Raw genomic sequence first — 14,193 nt, forward strand, 5'->3', positions numbered from 1 at the left:
TTACCCAAAGTAGCTGGAGAGTTACTCAGATCTTAACTTGTTTTTTCCTTCCTGCCATGAACTGGAAGGGGCGAGGGAAGGCTGACATTCAAGTGTGACTCTTAATGCTGCGTGTGTGTGTGTGTGCGTGTGCGTGTGTGTGTGTTTGAGTGTTCCAGGCACATATGCTTCCTTCACTGCCAGGGAGGGAGATTTTATGGCTTTTTGATGCCTCTCGGGCAGACGGTGTGAGATGTCCTGGTGCTTTCCTAAGACTTCCTGTCAGAAGCTGTATATATATTGGTGGGTCACACTGTGTCTGACTAGACTCTGGTATTTGTCCTTGGGATCGTCATCTTTTTGGATGAGAAAAAATGGGCCAAAAGAGTACTGTTCCTTTACAGTCCAAGACCCCCATCTCTTCAATGAAGGCTGGGTATCTGGCCTTCCTCCAGGTCAGTGACCTCCTAGGAGGTAGAGGGTGAGTCTGGGAGAAACTGTCCTTCACCTTGAGGATCATCCAGGGCAAAACTTTAATCCTAAAATTGCTTCCATCCACCAGCTCTCTCCCTCCTGCCTTCCTCCACCTCCAGGACAGACTGTGTGTGTGGAAAAAACACATTCACTTGAATATTAGTGGGGGCCAACCAGGGTGTAGAATGGGATGTGTCCCAAACACATGGCTCTGGAGTCAAATTCTCTGACACTGGCAGGATGACTGCTTTGGTTCCTGGTGCTGCAGGCCCTGGTGCCCACCAGTGTGGCTGGCAGAGCCCTGATGCAGAGGAGGGGCAGCTGGAGGGGGTACTGCGCTCTGCACCCCCGGGCTCTCTAAAAGGGAAAAAAAGATAAGAAAAAATCCACACCAACAAAGAAAAATCTTGTCTGAGAAGACTCAGACATTCCTGGTTAATAACGAAAAGCATTCCCGTGGACGATGCTGGTGAAAGGAAGGAGCGTTGAGGGGATTCAGAGATGTGCCCTGAGCCTCAGAGATCAGCCAGCTGAAGCAGAGCTGGGCTCCTGCAGCCTGAGTGCTCCCGGCCCTGCAGGCCACTCCAGGCTTTCCCTCTTTAAAAGGAGTTGCCCTGTGTGCTGTGCTGAGTGGACTAACTCCAGGCTGAGAAAGGCCTGCTAAGCCCCTTACCACTGCAATTCCCACATCTCTGGGAAATGCCACAGTCCGCAAGTTGGTGCTGTGTTTCATCCCATTGCATAATACTACGCCATTCTCTGTGTGTAGCGGCTGTACTATATATATACATCAGGAGGCAACATATGGCTCTCCCCATCCCCACCTGTCATAACTGTGACTATATCACTTCTGACGACCAGAAGGAAGCTGCTGGGCTGGGCCAGGATTCTAAATGCTGCGGAGGTAATTCAGAGCCATGAAAAGTTGCACCATATGCTTTGGGGTTGCCAGCTGCTTACGTGCATCGAGACGGGGTTTAGTGCCAGTCTGCAGAACCCAGGGGTGGCACTCTTCTCACTGCCGTGTGCACCGGGCGAGGGTCTGGGGTGCCACTTTTTCTCTCCCTGGAGGAGAATCTGCTGGGGACCACAGTTCTCCAAGAGGGAGCCCATAAGGAAAACAGGCTCCCCCAAAACCTGCCCTTGATAACATCAGGCCTGGCCAAATAGTATTTCTTTAAAAAAAAAAATTTTTTTTTTTGGTTTCATTTTATTGGATAAAGGTTAAGAAAGCGCCAGCGTCTGAGAGAAGGAAAGCAAACGCCGCCCGGCTGCACCCCAGCCTGGTGAGGGTCCGTGGCGCGGCGAGGCACGCGTCTACCTGGAGGCGCTCGTCTCGGCCAGGCGGTTGTTCATGATGCCCAGCGCGCCCACGCCGCCTGAGAAGCCGTTCTGGCGCGTGTTGACGCACACGCTGCGCGGGTAGCCGTTGGCCGTTTCGGACAGCTGCTTCTGCAGCAGCGCCAGCGACACCTTGTTGGAGGCCGTGAGGTCGCGCATGGAGATGAGCTCGCCCGACAGGCGACGGCCCTCTGCGTCGCTGTCGCGGGCCGCGGGGTCGGCGCCGAGCGCGGCCAGGCGGCGGCGCAGCCGGGAACCCGGGGTGATGGCGTTGCGCCGGGCCAGGGGCGCGCCGGGCGCCGGGCAGCAGCGCGTGCAGCAGCGGCAGCTCAGCTTGCGCAGCATCCAGTTGAGCACCTGCTTGATGAGGATGGAGATGACGTTGAAGAGCGAGTAGATGCAGCACACGCCGAGCAGGATGAAGAGGAAGTTGCCCAGGCGGTAGAGCCCCTGGTTCCGGTAGGCGGCGTGCTGGCTGCTCACCAGGTCCCCGAAGCCGATGGTGCTGAAGGTGACGAAGCAGAAGTAGAGCGAGTCCACGTAGTCCCAGCCCTCCACGCTGGTGTACATGGCCGAGGCGCAGCAAGACAGCAGCACGGCGAACAGACCCAGGATCAGCAGCACGTGGTACACCGAGGGCTTCCAGCCCGCCAGGCAGTCGGCTTCCGAGAGCGCCGAGCCGCGGCGGAAGGTGGCGGGCAGCAGGCCGCTGCGGCGCAGCTGGCGCTCCCGACAGGCGCGCATGATGAAGGCCAGCAGCGAGATGATGCGCTCCAGGAAGAGGTTGAAGAACAGGATGGTGCCGGCACAGCCGAACAGCCCGTAGGCGATGAGGAAGGCCTTCCCGCCCACCGTTGCGGGGGTGGTCATGCCGAAACCTGTGGAGACCAGAGCGGGGATCAGCGAGGTCCCGGCTGAGCGGGTGGTCCCCACCCTGTGCGGGGCAGGCATGTGCAGGTGCTGACATGGCTCCTATGCTGAGTGGCATCGCTCAAGTGGTATTTAGACATTTCTCTGCCTTGGTGGCACTAGATATGGTTCCTAATCTGGGCAACCCCTAAACTGATGGAGGAGACATGGCCCCTCGTCTGGGGTGGGGGATCTATAAATCAATACGGGTGAGGCAAGATGGTCACTAGGAGGGACCCATCAGGAAACACAAAACAGAAGCCACTGCACAGATGTGATGCCCACAAACTGAACAAGTGTCACCTGGTCTCCCATCCCTCAAATTGTTTTTTAATGTACCAGTGGCACACCTGGGCCTTGTTAGGACAGACTTCCATAAAGGCTTCATTTTATGGGATTGCTGGGGACCAGGTAGGGTGTGTTCAGTCCAGGTAGCTCTATTTGATGGTCTCTGAAAAGGGAGAGTTTTGTCAGTTCATGAAACCGACAAATGGATTGTTTGAGAATGAGTCCACAACCTTCAGAGAGTGAGCGTGGCTCTGCCATTGGACATCAGCTCCTTCTCACCCAAGGACCACCATCACCCTTGCTCACACTTGTAGCCAAGGGAAAGGTTTTGGCCCCGCTGGGTCCTGTGCTGCCGGGTGTCTGGAGTGGCTTTTATCCTGAGAGGTCTGCTCTGTGCCAGGGCAGCTGCTCAGTGCTCTGACTCTTGTAATTAAGTCTTAATTTACCCATTCGTTCAAAGCACCGTCTTTAAGGGAGCTTCTTTATCAACTGATCTCTGCAGAAGGCTTGGCTTCCCGCCAGGATGCTCGGCCCCTGTCATCCAGGGCAGTGCAGAGTGGCAGCTCTGCTCCTCCAGCCTGAGCTCTCAGCCAGCTGCCGGCTGTGATGTCCTTGTGGGACCCATGCTGCCTGCCTCTGGTTATGGGAGGGGATGTAATCCCTTAGCATGAAGATCCACTGCTGCCTGGAGTCTGAGCAGAAAATGCATCATCTGTCTGAGTGGCACAGTAGCACCTGTCAACACCTCTGTAGCAGAAGTTCAGGGGCATCCCTGTTTAATGCATGCCCGACGTCAGGAGATCTACCTGTGCACTGTTAAGTGGGGGTGGTGCCAGCTCTGGGAAAGGTGTGGCTTACCATTTCCCTAAAAAGGCCAGAGAAAGTTTTTTTCAGAATGATCCCTTAAACTTGTATGCTAATCATTTTCTGGATTCCTTGGAGGAAATGCCCAATTGCCTGACATTGTCTCCATCTTATGCTTAATGACTCAAGTTAGGAGAAAACCTTATCATGATACCTCTGTTGAGGAAGATGGATTATGTCCTTAGATTCAGAATTTGGCCGTAAGAGTGTGAAAAAAGCCAAACTAGCAGTATAACCAGGGACTCAATAGAGGGATTTTGCTACACTTTAAAGCCAAACTCAAGTTCTTGAATTCATGAAGAAATCAGCTCTGAATCGATATGACTATACGTGGAGTGGGAGTGTTTGTGTTTGTGTGTGTGTATTTACAGAAAGTCCTAGGTTGATGACCCAAGTGTCCAACAGCCTAATTCATGGTCTGTTCATACAAGGAAATACTATACAGCAAGGAAAAAGCACAAACCACTGCTACTTGCAACAGCATGAATGAATCTCACAAAAAGAATGTTAAACAAAAGAAACTGGACACAGAAGAAGTATTCCATTTGCATAAAATTCAAAACCAGGCAAACCCAAGCTACAGTGTCTTTTTAGGGATGCATACTTGGCTGGCAAAATTATAAGGGAAATCGAGGAAGTAATTTTGATAAAAGTCAGAATTGGGGTTTCCTCTGGGGATGGCAGGGTGTGGTGACTGGAAGGGGACCCAGGGGGACTCTGGGGTGCTGGAAATCTTCTGTTGACCTGGGTGGTGGTTACATGGGTGTTTATTGTATAATAACTTTCAAATTGTATGTTTTATGATTTTTTTGTACGGTCATGATAAGAAACACTTCAAAATGCCTAGACCGTTAGAACTGTGAACTTAATTCTGGTCTGCCCCTCGCTGTATAGGTGAGGGAGAAGGGGCAGAGGGGACACGACCTACAGCTTGTGGGGGACAGATGCCACACATGTGTCCTGGCTTCTAGCTTCGTGCTTAGACCATCATACACAGCACTGCTGCTACTCATGAAGGGAAAACAACACCTCTCGTAGGGGGATCACTTGGCTAAATTCCTAAAGAAATGAAAAATCCTGAGCCTGGAATATTAATACTATGCCTAAGAGGATATTGAATGGGATTTTCCTATTTTTGAGAATTTTCAGCTAAAGTCTTAAAGCTAAGAGTGACGTGTAATATGTTAGCCCTCATTCTGAAGAGAAGTTTTAGATACCTCTATGTCATATCGATTAAAATAGCAAAATGGGTCTGGTGACTAGTAACCCCTACTACCCACTTCCAGGCTGTACAGAAAGGTTAGAAATTATCCAGGGATAATGGGAGACGGTCCTGAAGTAGGAGGGGTGCTGTGGTACCCGCAGGTCTAGAGATGGCGGTGGTGGTGATGGTGAAGAGAACGTCAGGCTGCAGCAAGGGCAGCCTGGCAGCTCATTTCCCAGTGGATGCTGGCTGAGCTGCAGACACTTGAAAGCTTACCCAGGAGCACTGGAGTGGAGCATGGTGAGGGTTTCGGGAGAGCCAGAGGTGTCTCCTGGAGCCTGACGCTGTGCTCGATAGTTCTCTGGGTCAGAGGCTGACCGGAGCAGCCCACACAGGCAGGGACAGGAAGAGGGCATCAGTGGGAGCAGTCTGTACTCCCAGGGCACCTTGTGCCAAGGATGGGGGAGAGTGACATGGGTCAAGCAGACTCTGCAGACGGCAGCCACATCTGAAGAGACGCTGCCCGGGAGGGCTGCCTGCTGGATCAAGGGTGCCTGAGGGGCGGAGGGCGGGGGACAGCATGCGATGTAGTCACAGGAAGCACCACCCACTTAGGGAAAGGTGCAGGGCAGTGGTCCCTGTATTGGGGGGGAAGGGGGGAATCTCCAAAGACCCAATGGGCTCCATGGAAGGGTATGTCTGTCCTAGCCGTGGGCATTGTGATGCCACCAGCAAAAGCTAAGAAAGGATGATAGTGGCACCAGTGATGGAAGACTAGGAGGAAACAAACAGATGACCCCTCCCACACTGCAGGTCCCTGAGCTGGGGGCCAGGCCAGAGCTGGAGGGAGAGGCTGAGCTTTGATTAGAAGTGAATTTGAAGATGGGATTTAGATTGGGTTGGACATCTGAGAATGGGTCTCAATTTTAAAACTGGTAATACTTAAAAAAATATTATTTGGAAAACTCTAGCATCTATCCAAGACGTTGTTAAGGAATCCAAAGGAGAATTCTTCAAAACCATAGATGAAGACAAAGCCATTTCCCGTGCCAGCCCATTTAATAAACTGGTTCCAAAGGCCCACCACTCACAGTGCCAGCCCCGCAGGTCTCGTTTCGCTCCATCTCTACAACCTGTGAGGGAGGCACACCCCTGTTTAGCAGATGAGGAGACCTCGGGTCAAGGGGCTAAGTAGTTGCCATGGCCGCACAGCCCAGAAATGGTGGGGCTGAGCCTGAAACCCAGGTTGGCTGGTGTCTAACATCCACCTTCTCTCTGCCACCCTAGACTGTCTTCTGAGGGCACCGCAGGGCCTCCATGCCTCTTAGAAAACCAAGAGGGCTGGCAGCTGGGAGAGCACTTTCATGTGGGCAGGGTGGCTGACCCTCAGTCACAGCTCCTGTCCCCAAGAGTCCACTCTCCTCTTGTGGCTCTCTCTCCACTGACTGTTGCTGGGGAGGGGGGCCACTGCTCCCCCCTTAATGTCTTCACCAAGGTGGACTCATCCCCCTTCCCGTGGCACAGTTAAGACAGCGAGGCAATTCAGACCAGACTCAACCCAGGGCTTGGGGACAGCAGGAGGACTGAGGCACAGGAGGGACCGCTGCTTCTGGCCCGCAGTCCAGCCGGTTGCCCCCAGGCAGGGCACTCATCTGCCCGCTGGGCTCCTGACAGGACTGCCCCTGCCTGACCTACCCCCGAGTCAAAAGCCATCTCCACTCTCGAGGAGCATCTTCAGATTCCCCCAAACTCCTCCATGACTGGACTCCTGGCTCCTGCCCCAGCACCCCCTTTAGAGTCTGGGTTTCTTGCTGAGGATCTGCCTCTCCCCTGGATGACAGAACCCTGAATGAGACTTATTTTTCCACCCACGCTTCTCCTTCCCCGCAGGGCTGTGGCCTTTGCCAGGGCCTCTACACAACAGCACCACCAGATATGCACCTGCAGCACCGTCATCCACCCGCTCATTCCTTTTTCCAGCAAACACTTACTGAAGACCTGGTTTGGCAGGCCTCGGGCTGCGCTCAGGGCTGTGGTGGAAAACCAGGCAGACACCCGCACAGAGGATCCGGGCTGCCTTCTTAGAGGTTTTGCACAGCTCCCCACCCCTCTGCTGCCCCCATGCAGGGGCTGGGCCAGACCTGTCCTGAGGTGTCCTCATGGCTGTGACTCCAGGCCCAAAATGATGCCAAGTGCTTGGCTGGCTGTGGCACTCTCTGCCCAGAATGAAGGGGACAGGCAGGTCAGGAGGTTCTCTGTCCAGCACAGAGGGCACCCAACACAAGTGTCCCTCTCACTGCCCCGATTCCTGAGGTCCGGCTCCTGTGCCCACTTCACTTCCCTTTGCTTTCCTACAGACCCACGTCGGCTCAGCTCCAGAGGCAGGGCGGAGGGGGCACAGTCTACCCTCCTGCCGCACCAACGCCGAGAGGCTCAGAGCTCTGGGCTGCTGAGACCCCGGGGCCGGACCTCTTGCCGAGGGCAGTAGGGTCCGTGCCCGGTGCTGCTGCCTAGCCAGATGCTTCCCAGGATGGAAGAACAGTCCCCTAAGCTCTGGGAGCCAGGCTGGCTCTGGAGAGGGGCCTTGAAGCTTCAGCCAGAGAAAAGGCAAACCCTGCCACCCCGAAAATCCCCCTTTCCCCCACTCACACCCTGCGGGGGCGGGCGTGATCTGTCCCCGGGTTCGCACCAAGCCTCAATTTTGTTTGTGCCACAATTGATCTGCCATCCCAGTTTGCAAAGAGCAGACACTTGGGGGCTTTATTATGCCACTTTGACAAAAGCTGTGAAGCTCATTCCCACAGCCTGTCTGGTGCCGCCTTCGCAAGTGGGGCCCTGGTGACAGGGCCTCTGGAGTTCAGCTCCGAGAGCCTGGAAGTGAGATGGAGAGACCAGCACTGGTCTGAATCGGGCCCTGGGTGGCAGCCTCTGTGCTGGACACTGGACGCATGTCCCCTCATCCAGTCCCTCCAGCCACCCTGAGAGGGACGCATCATCAACCCCAACAATGCAGGCAAGGACGTGGGCCAAAGGAACCGAAGATACTCGGCTGAGTTTCCGTTTGTGAGTGGCTGAGCTGACCCTGAAGCCCTTTCCACTGCGCCAGATGGGAAGCCTGAGCTCATCACCTTGGGGACTTTTTCCCACTGGCTCTGCAGTATCAACTTGGTGGAGGGGAAATATAATTTATAATCCAACCTGGGATACTTTTGAGAGCAAATCATTAGCCCAGGACAGCAGGTGTAAACCAGAGTTGATCCAAGCAACTGGGATGCATGATTAAAATGCAGATTCCAAGGCAGGTCCCACTCCAGAGGCTTATTTAGAGGGACCCAGGAATCTGCATTTTAACAAATGTCCCCTGATGATTCTAATGTGAATGGGCTAAAGCCCTTCCTTTAAGAAACAATATTACGCTGTATCCCTGATGACCCTACTGGTTGGAATCTGCCCAATTTCAAATCTTTTGATTTAAATTTCTTTTAAAAAATTTTTTCAGCTTTATTGAGTTACAGTTGACATATAAAACTGTAAGATATTTAAAATATACATCATGATGATTTGTTGGTTTAAATTTCAAGCGACCTAACACCCTTGTTGTGGACATTGCAGCTATCTCCTTAACAACCATCGCCCCACCCCCCCAACCTAAAGTGTAGCAGCCAGGCCCCTTGGAGAACTGACCCAACTGCCAGGGGTGGGCTCCATTAGTCTAGGCCAATCAGGAAAATCCAGTCCCTTACCACGACTGGCTCAAGGATGGATAGGCCTAAGCCAATCAGTGCAGGCCATTTTCACGGCTACAGAGACTTGCTCAGGAATGGGCATGTGACCCCATTCAGGCCAATCAGATGAGAGGAGAGTTTCTCTGATAGTTTCTGGGTAAAATGCATCTCACTTTTTTAAAAAATACTTATTTATTTTATTTATTCATTTTATTTATTTTTGGCTGCATTGGGTCTTAGTTGCAGCGCGTGGGATGTTCATTGAGGCACGAGGGATCTTTCGTTGCGGCGCACGGGCTTCTCCCTCTCTAGTTGTGGCATGCAGGGTTTTCTTCTCTCTGTCTCTCTAGTTCAGGCCCATGGGCTTAGTTGCCCTGTGGTGTGTGGGATCTTGGTTCCCCGACCAGGGATCGAACCCATGTCCCCTGCATTGGAAGGCAGATTCTTTACCACTGGACCACCAGGGAAGTCCCTAAATGCTTCTCACCTTTAAGAGCTGCCCTGGGTGTGGAGGGAGCAGGAGGTGGCCCCAGGAGTGGTTGGCGGCCACCTGTGGCCATGAGGAGCGAGCCTTAGACGAAGCTGACACTGCAGAAAGCTGTCCGAGTATCCTGAAAACCTAATGAGCTGTCCAAACTGCAGGCTGCCTGACCTACCCTTGGACTTCCAGTTACATGAGCCCATAAATCTCTTTTCCTGCCTAAGCCTTCTGTGACAGGCGACCAAACACACTCCAGCTGGTGCCGATGGTTAAGGGCCTGGTTAGACATCCCAGGGTCAAGGAAATGGTATCAGACTTGAACTCAAAGCTTTGCCTGCTGTTGTAGCCTCTTATGAGCCAAGTGATCGAAGCAAGTCACTCTAACTCCTCTGAGCCTCTATTTCTTCACCTGTAGAACGTCGACCTCCCGATGCGAGCCCTCTCTGTGAACTGTAATACAACCTGCCAGTGGGTGTTCCTCAAGATGAGACAATAGACTTAATGCGAGGTGGAGAGAATGCCCATGATTAAGAAAAAGAAATTTTAAGTAAAGTGAAACGCGTTTATTTACTGCGGGACTTTTTAGAGCACTCACCGTGTTAATGTGATTTATGAAGCCACCAGGGCTATGCTAACACTATCCAGTGTTCCCCAAACAAAGTTGACCATCGAATGTATTTAGTCACCTCAGGTGACTCGAGTATTTCAAAGAGTAATATTTGGGAAATGCCATACTCTATCCTCATGAAGAATTAAGGATGAGGCATTTAAAAATATTCTCGAGGATTTCCCACGTTTTAAAAAGTCACTGCAACACTGCAATGCCTTTTCAGTGACTGGCATGTAGAAGGTGTTGGGCCACGTCAGCTGAGTGAATGAACAGACTGTCACTCTACTTGTCTGGAGCAGTGATTCTCAAACTCGATTATCTAGGACCCAGCTGGGGATCTTGTTAGCTTCTGGGGTGGGGCTCACAATTCAAAATTTCTAACCTGGTCCCGGGTGAGGCCCCTGCAGCTGGTCGGTGAACCTTATTTTGAGTACCAAGCACAGATGACTTATAGTATTAATTACCTTCAGGGGCCTGTCTCCTGAAGAGAGATTGGGAACCCCTTGGGAGTAGGGACCAAATTATATTGGCTATTTGGAACTATAGGTTATATGGGCTGCTCAGGTTTGAATCCTAGCTCCACTACTCCCTAGCTGCGTGTCTTTGAGCAAATTACTTGACCTTTCTGTGCCTCATTTTATCTGTAAAGTGGAGATGATAATATTTGTATTTTTGTACTCAACTGGGTCAATATGTGCAAAACACTTGGAATAGTGCCTAGCACATTAATAAGCCCTTAATAAAGTCGTCTTCATCTTTCTGTTCTCCACAGTGAGCAAGGGAATCATGTATAAATTAGGCACTGATAGTTATTTGTTGACTGAAAATAAAAGTTTCAAGAACATCTCAAGGGTGAGAGTTAAATGTCAGGGAGAGTGAGAAAGCTGAGGTGTGGGGTTGGTGGGCAGAGGAGGGGAAAGGACCCATTAGGACTCATCAGATAAAATACAGGACTCCCAAATAAATATGAATTTCAGATAAACAAATCACTTTTTAATGTAAGTACATCGCAAACATTGCACGGGCCATATTTACACTAAAAAATGCTGCGCTGTTTTTCTGAAATTCGTATTTGACTGGGAGTCCTGTATTTTTATCTGCTAAACCTGGCAGCCCTACCCATGGCCCTACTTGTCTGCTGGGCACACTACTTTGGGGAGCGTCTCCTAACATCCCCCTCTCCCGGCATCCTTCCTGACTGGCTGGAGGAGGGATAACAGGCTCACTTTAACAGTCAAGGAGCCTAAAGGTCACACAGAACCGGGCCTTGCCCACCCGAGGCCAGGCCAGCAGCCTGGTCTTCCAGCGCCTCTCCCTCTCCAAACAGGGAAGAGTGGGAGATGTGGAGTGGGCTGTGGTCAGAGGGTGGGACTGCCATCGGGCTGCTCTGTGGTTGGAGCTGAGACACAGACTCTTGGGGAGAAGGAGGGAAGCTCCTGGCCACGTTCCGTGGAGGAGGGCTGGATGCTTGAGAGGAGACACTTCCCTGGGACTGGAGCCCCAGGCCTGGAACCTCAAGGCTGCCCGTGTCATCCTTCTCCAAGTCCCTCCCCTGAGGAGGACAACTGAGTAGCCTGGCCAAACCTTTTGGGAGGGCTGGGAATGAAAGGAAGACTGGAAGAACTCTAGTGACGAATGGAAACGCGGAGGGGATAATAATAGCTGAAACGTGTTGCGCCCTCACTATTTCCGGGCACTGTGCCAAAGCTTCATGCGTATCAATGCACACAGCTCTGTGAGGCACTGGGTAGCGTTCATTCTAAGTCACGGCCTTTTTCCTGAAATTTTAACAGCCCTGAAATCAGGATGCATCTTACGGTCAATGACTCGACATCGTTTATTTGGCAGCATCCTAAATTCTCAATGGTACACGTTATTGGTACATTTATAATTGATGGTGTCTTAGATTTAATGAACTACAGTGGGAACTATTATCATTCCCATTTGTGAGATTAGTAAACTGAGTCACACTTAATAAAGACACTTAGGTTAAGTAACTTGCCCAGATCACAGAGCAAGCAAGTGGCAGAGCCCAGGTGTGAAACTAGAGGAGGGAGCTTGCGACGTGATAAGGGAGAAAGTTAAATGCACAAGAGTTCGGAGGAAAGAGACATAGGTTGCTTTTGGTTGGAGCAGCAGTTCTTAACTCTGGCTCCATAATGGAATCGCCTGGGAAATTTAAATTAGTCCCCAGACCAGCTTAGGTCAGAAGCAGGGCTGATGCTCTCCTGGTGCAGTGGCTGGGAGAGTCTTATGGAGGAAGAGGTATCTGTGTTCAGTCTTGTAGGGTGGATGGGATTTCGAGAGGGAGGAAGTAGAGGCCTGGGCTTGAGAAAGGTGTGCCCTGCTGGGAGAGCGCCGTGCACAGGGCCAGGGGAAGGGGCTGGGTTCAGCCTGGCTGGTTCCCACGTGCAGCTTGGCGTCTAGCCCACAGACGTTTAGTAACTCTTGCCGATGGAGTGGATGAACCTGTGGCAGAAGGAGAAGGACAAGGCTGGGAGACCCTCCTATCCACGTTGTACTCAGGCTGAACTTGCAGGAGCACTGCGGCTGTGAGAGTGTCACCTGACACCGCAAGAAGCTTCTTCATCATCTGGGCCTGGCATCCAGCAACCTGTCTGGCCTTGCAGAGACTTACAGACCCTGGAAGCATCAAGCTGCAGAAGATAAACTCAGGGAGTCTCCCCTCCTGCAGGCTCGGGAAGGGCCGGCAGCAGCTTTCTTGGAGAGTTGAGAGCAGAGGCTGTGGCGTCAGGCTCTGGCGCCTCCACTTGCTGATGGGCCAATGGGGACACGTTATTTCTCCCCCTAAAAGTGGCCTGATGACTGCCTACTTCGTAAGGTTGCTGCGAGGAGTAAACGAGGAGGTGGCTCCCTGGTGCGCTCAAGAAGCAGCAAGTGTAGCTGGGAAACGCCCCGGCGAGGCCCCAGCCCTCACAGTGCAGCTGAAGAGCCGAAGGTGGAGCAAGGAACGGGCGAACCACGGACTAGGAGTTTCGGCGGAAAGGACAACCCCCCTGTACACACACCTAAGACGACTCTACCGCTAACTTGCTGTCCCTGCGTCTCGCCGGGCCTCTGTGTCCTCGGCGGTCCCCGGTGAGTGGCAGCGTCCCCTCTGGGATGGCTTCAGGCTCTGGTCCCTGCACCGAGGGGGTGGGGTGGGGAGGCCCCACCTTTTCCAATCCTGAAATCAAAGGTGGCAATGGGGGAGGGGGACGCCGGAGAGTGGGCCTGTGGTGGGAAAGCTGAGACTGGACTGCGACGTTTGCTGCCGCTGGAGGGTTTGTCTAAATTGTAACCGAGATGGGCAGCTCCCTGAGGGCGCAGCGCTGGGTTCCTTCCCACCACGGCTAGGTGGGGGCTGGGCTCGTGCTGGATGCTCCCTGACTCAGGACAAAGAGGCAACAGAAAAACACAAGTCACGTGGAGGAAGCGGACCCTTCCATTCTCCTGTTCAATTTTGCTTGTTCTCTGGGGGCCTTTGGGATGATCTTTGTTTGCTGAGAGCAGGGGGTGTGTGGGGATGGCTGAGAGGGCAGAGGGGCTAGGAAAAGAAGGCTGAACCCCGCAGGCTGCAGGTCAGGGATTTTTAACATTAGGAAAGTTTCGGTAATTTAGGAGTGATGGGCAAGTGACCCCAAGAATCAACTTCGAACCTCGGCACTGTTTTCCTCGCCAGTGGGGCTGATTGAACCTGCCCCGCCGCGCGCTTCATCTGTGGGATTAAGGTTTTCTCTCCTCACCAGAAATCATTCAGCAAAATGAGTTATTAAAAGCCAGCTAACTACTCCTGCCTCCAGGAAGCTCCCGCTTACCAATCTCTCCCGGGGCCCGAGCTGGAGCAGCTGTCAAGCTCGGGCCCTCGGAGCTGGAGGGAAGATGACTCATTTACATAGAGCCTGTCCTCCGTCCTGCCCCCCAGATCTGTCCCTGTCTCTCTGATGACTAATCCTTTCCAGGGATGAGCTCACCGCCCCTCCTGCCCACCACGACAGGAGCAGAGCCGTAGCCTCAGCCCAGAATTTGGGGAGAAGACTGGCTCCAAGGCCAGGGGAGGCAGGGACGGTCCCTGATGGGACAAAAGTCTGGCCATCGAGAGCCCGCACTGGGGCAGTGAGATGAGGAAAGCCCTGAAGCCCGCCCAGCCCTGGCCTTTGCTCCCTCCACCTTAGGGTCCCACACGCACACAGGGCTGTGGTGAGGCACAGGCCATCTCTCAGAAGGGCAGACACACCTGCTGTGGGGAGAAAGCAGGTCCACCAACCCGGAGGTGTCAATATGATGTCAACTGAATCACATTTCATCTCAAATCCTA

The 14,193-nt window shown here is 52.8% G+C and overlaps 1 protein-coding gene across 1 annotated transcript in view; it reads right to left on the minus strand.

Annotated features, from left to right (window-relative positions):
• Positions 1 to 1,770: 1,770 nt before the first annotated feature.
• Positions 1,771 to 14,193, minus strand: part of KCNK12 (potassium two pore domain channel subfamily K member 12) — a gene marked incomplete at both ends in the record, with an annotated part of 51,294 nt that continues 38,871 nt past the window's right edge. Inside the window, one exon of the mRNA XM_082671930.1 lies at positions 1,771 to 2,672. Within this exon, the coding sequence (XP_082528056.1) occupies positions 1,771 to 2,672 (902 nt within the window). The remainder of the gene's footprint in view (positions 2,673 to 14,193) is intronic.

The sequence above is a fragment of the Grampus griseus genome, assembly GCF_964374135.1.
Source record: "Grampus griseus genome assembly, chromosome: 15".
Classification (NCBI taxonomy): domain Eukaryota; kingdom Metazoa; phylum Chordata; class Mammalia; order Artiodactyla; family Delphinidae; genus Grampus; species Grampus griseus.